This window comes from Homarus americanus, unplaced genomic scaffold (assembly GCF_018991925.1).
Source record: "Homarus americanus isolate GMGI-L3 unplaced genomic scaffold, GMGI_Hamer_2.0 scaffold56117, whole genome shotgun sequence".
NCBI classification, from domain to species: Eukaryota; Metazoa; Arthropoda; class Malacostraca; order Decapoda; family Nephropidae; genus Homarus; species Homarus americanus.
The window spans coordinates 5,362-10,313 of record NW_024743437.1 but is presented as its reverse complement, the minus strand read 5'-3'; the positions used below and the strand labels follow the sequence as shown (position 1 = coordinate 10,313).

The 4,952-nt window shown below is 36.0% G+C and overlaps 1 protein-coding gene across 1 annotated transcript; it reads right to left on the bottom strand.

The window, feature by feature from the left end:
• Positions 1 to 1,236: 1,236 nt before the first annotated feature.
• Positions 1,237 to 4,343, bottom strand: LOC121877157. The gene is made up of 5 exons (XM_042382770.1): positions 4,240 to 4,343; positions 2,625 to 2,731; positions 2,145 to 2,291; positions 1,700 to 1,836; positions 1,237 to 1,423 (listed from the first exon to the last, which is right to left on the bottom strand). Exons 2-5 carry the CDS (start codon positions 2,726 to 2,728, stop codon positions 1,278 to 1,280), a joined length of 534 nt encoding a protein of 177 aa, XP_042238704.1. The 5' UTR covers positions 2,729 to 2,731; positions 4,240 to 4,343; the 3' UTR covers positions 1,237 to 1,277.
• Between the last annotated feature and the right edge of the window lie 609 nt (positions 4,344 to 4,952).

Genomic DNA, 4,952 nt, shown 5'->3' with positions numbered 1-4,952 from the left:
CCCAGAGGGATGAGAGGAAGAGCCACACACAGGACCCATCAGGAGCACCTCAGTCCAGTCTCCAACCCAACTCCCGTAGTACACTCTGAGTGCATTGATGATCAGGATAAGACCCTAGTAAAGAAGGAAGTTGGTTACCTCATCATGTGAAACAACAGCTGAAGTAACAGTGATGCACATACACACCATCTCCATGTAATACCTTGATAGATACTAAACTTCAGAATTATCAAAAACAACATTTACACATTAAATTTCTCTTAGGTTTATCATTCCCAACACTGAATCCAATTTACAAAAAAAAAAGCATTATTCTAACCCATGTTACAAGATTAACTCCTGTCAACAACCTGCTGTCAGTTTTCATATAAGAGGATTAGGTTAGAGCTTGATGGGCACTTCCTCCAAATGTAATATTCTAAACTAATTCTTTCTATAAATCTTGTCAGCATCAGAACGGACTAACAGGGACCTTAAACTATATTCCGGTTTCATCACAGAACGTACATAAGATCTAGCACTCGAGGATATAATAACAGGACAATAACAAACGTCTAATACCAAATCCAGGCCTATACTTTCAACATCTTACAAATACTCCTGCTAAACTCTTATAATACTTACCACAACAATGGGTAATATGACAGTTTCCATCGCCCAACTGAACAAATAATAACGTTGCTTGTTGAACACGGTCACTGGCCTGTTAAGAGCCTCGGCAAGTAGGATTCTCAGGTTGGAGATGTAAGGTGTTTCCAGTAGTATGTAAGGAGTGGCTCTGAGGGGTGTCTGGGCCTTGGGGGAGCTGAAGCCCTCCCCAATACCTTCTAGATTTGGGGAATAGATGTCGCCCATGTGTAGTTCTCCCCCGCCCCCGCTGCAACTGTCCTGTAAATTAATATATGAAGTCTATATATATATAAACATCTGTGAGTACTTGTCCCTAACCTTCATGCGACATAAGTCATTCTTTTACCACATTCAAACACCACACTGTCATTCTCTCTCTCTCAAAAAATAAACTTACCCATCAATAATTGGTGTGTGCATTGTATCTTACTGAATTCTATCTGTTATGAAAGAAGAAATTCCAAAGGGATCACACGAAGAATAACCCCCTTAGCTAATTTCACCTAATCCTAACCTAACCCTCCTAGGTAGTAACAGGGTGTTTAATCATCAGGTGACATAAGCTGGAGGGGTTAATCTTCATGTGAGATTCATTCCATATCTTACCTGCATGGGCCTACATCTAGCAGGAACTTTCTGTCCAGGTTTCATGAGTATAATATCCCCACGCACCAGGAGAGACCAAGGGAGGTTGACTGTGTTACCATCGCGACGAGTCCACTGGAGGGTGATGCAGGGGGGGAGTGGAGGTGAGGATAGTTCTCGGCAGACCACAACACATTGCCGTGGTATTCTGAAAAAAAAAAATGGCACGCATGACACCAACGGAAACAAGCAAGAGTAAGTGACAAAGAAACCTCAAATACTGTAGTTAGGAGAGAACAGTGGTGGGTAGTGGTGTAATGATAAGTGTAGAAAGTTGCAGGAGAGTAGTGTCAAGGTCCTAGTATGAAACAACGCACACACTGACGGTACTTTTGTGGGTAACTAAATAAAGAACAGTTTTAAAATTCACAGACAATGTTCGGATATTAATAAAAAAACGTTACCATAAGTCACAATGCTTTACCTTTAAGATCCTTTAAGACGTTGTGTGTGAATCTTGGGACCTCTTTGTGCCTCAGCTGAGTGTCCCACCACACCAAGTACACGTTAAGAATTACTGCTAAGAAAATGAAGAAGGACTCGGCAGGAAGATGCTGGTACCTGATAATAATAATAAACATATTACATCATCTGTAAATCTAAACAGAATAAAATTCATCTTAAATTCTCTAATGGAAAAATTATTAAGGACATCAGAGTAGTTATCCTATCTGTCAACAAATGGTTGCTTTACTGCTACTGTATGTTTGCTTGTATTTACACTCATACCAAATCATAAGGTCATATATTTTTACCTATGTATGGAGAATATTACACCAGTCCACATTCTCAGGTCAATATATAGCACAGAAAGAATCAAAGGTAACTTCATATGCCTGTTGTATTTTATGGACCCATACTGTACACACCTGGGGTCATTACATGCAGCGAAGGCCACCAGCAGCACGATGCCTTCAACGATCAACGCTATCACTGATGTCCAATGAAACACAGAGAGACTACTCTTGTGGTGGAAGGCTTCATACAGAACACTCTTTGGTCCAAAACCTTTGTTCCTGAAATATAAAACATAATACAGTATCACCAAACATATGAGGTGTTTACAATAGCAAGGGCACATCACTGGGTTGCTCAATTTCCCATTTTCTGTGTCAGTCCATAGCATCATTGTCAGGCAATGTGGATACACCTCCAGCGTGGTACAATCCCATAAGAAACCAAGGGCAGAAAACATGCAGTACAGCCCGAATAATTGAACCGAGTTGAGATATTCGCACATACGCCCTGGTTAGTCTATACGCCTCATTTACAAGAAAGTACAGACTCCAATATGCCCCACAGGTTAATACTGTATTTCAAAATTAATTAATAATCTTTTCTACACTTACTTTTCAGCTTCTGTCTTCTGATATTCATCCAAAGCGATGGAGATGTCCTCATGCAAGAGACTGAGGGCCTCACTTGTGGGTAAGCCATCAGCACTGCAGGCCATTTCCTTCAAAACAAAAGGAAATATTCTACAACAACAACAACATTAAGCAACAAGTTTATAATCATTTTACCAAACCTGACATATAACACACAGGAATGAATGCTACTATCTGCCAGTATAACATCTCCCACCTCCTTTCTTTGTATTTCACTTGAATCAGTTTGTACACAACACAGACGATATATATAACAGTAGAAGAGCTGACGGAACGCTAAGTCATGAGGCCATCACCAGACTGTAATTCTTCTGCCAGATGTCTGTGAGGGATATTTTGCTGATTTTTTTTTAATACGGTACGACAGATGATATATCCAGGGTGAATAGACCACAGGTTCAAACTGACTGCCTTGGTGTATTAATCAATCAAGCCATGTGCGCTGATTAAGCAGATTGAGTATTGCTTTTGAAGACATATTCTGGACTTAGCTTCCTTGTCACACTGCCATCACCAAGTAACTGAACATTGCAGCGAGGATGACAATGAACAGAATGATCTATGCAAAAAAATATATATATATCCACTAAAACTGCTTAAGAAATAGTCCTTTATTCTTGTACAGTATCCAACATTTCAAGTGTTACTCGACTGTATTAGTAATTCAGACTTTTTCGACATTTAATCGGTCATCTGAAGCTACCCAGAGTAACATTCAATTATAAATATAACTAAAAATAACAAAGTAAACACAAGCAACAAATAAATAAATTACACAGCTAAAAATTAATTTGGGTAAAAAAAATTCAAATAAAAATGACATTCAAGCGACTGATTATAGAGATAAATTATAAAAGAAAATAATATAAATAATCCACTAACACTATATTTTCATTGTTAAGAACCTAACCTAACCAAAAATGACCACAAGATTATTAGGTTAGATTTGGTTTTATTTGGGTTTGGTTAAAATATATTAAAATTGGTTAGGTTGGTTAGAATTACCTTTGGCTAGGTTAGTTTGGGTAATTTTAATATTTTAGGGGACAGGACAGGTCAAATAAGGCTAAACTATATCAAGAACTGGTCAAATAAGGTCAAATTATAAAAAAACCCAGGTGAAATAAGGTCAAACTATATAAAACAGGTCAAATAAGGTCAAAATATGTCAAAAATAGGTCAAATAAGGTCAAACTATATAAAACAGGTCAAATAAGGTCAAAATATGTCAAAAATAGGTCAAATAAGATCAAACTATATCAAGAACAGGTCAAATAACACAAACCCAGAAAGAACTTGACCTTAATATACACGTAAACAACATAACACTAACCCATTATACATAACTCATCTCCCTCGCTAAATAACACCCCCAAAACACACTCTTTCACATCATATACTTATTTAATCCCTCAATATACAAATAAATAATTATGTATTCACTCAAAAAGGTCAATTATTATACAAGCACAACAAGTCACCATTCGTATCTCATCTACAACTACGTAACTTTATTCTAGTTTTAAAATTAATTCAGGTTTAATTAGTGGTTTTAATATACGTTTTAGGACCTTACCTGATTGTTTATCACATGGTAAGGGGAGAGAAAAAACTTGAATGGGAAATTTGGTCTGAGTTGTGAGGAGTGATCAGCTGTCCTCCTAAACACCACAAACAACCTAAAGAAACTAATTTAATGGTGATAACTTTTTTTTTCATTATTCATGTATCTAACGCACAGTTCTCTTATTTAAATATATAATTTTATATATATTTAATGGTTTTATTAAACTATTGAAGATATATAAAGGTTGAAATTGTATTTAATAGTTACGTAAACTACAGTATGTTGGTGATTTAAATTCTTTTTCGTATTTCAGAAAAGATAAATAATACTGCTAGATATATAAACAGGTCTAATAAAATATATATAATTGAGATAAATATTCTTTATGTAACATTAAGATCTTAGGGTAATTTCAGTTTGGCATAATTGGCTTTATTTATGTCTCTCTGTACAGTAATGAATGAGGGACATTTATTCTCGCTAGAAGTGAAAGTAAGAACACCGTGTTCCCTTTCTCCCTTATTTTCTATTATCAAAAAAAATATTATGGAACTATAATATTTTATGTTAATATTCGTCCATTGGCTGTCCGCAAGATTTCAATTTTCAATATTACAGCTACAAAAAAAAATAAAACATACGACTTCATATCATTTCTTGTGCAAATCAATATTAACGGAACATTTCACAAAATTTCTAGGAGTAAATTTCTGTACCCGCCA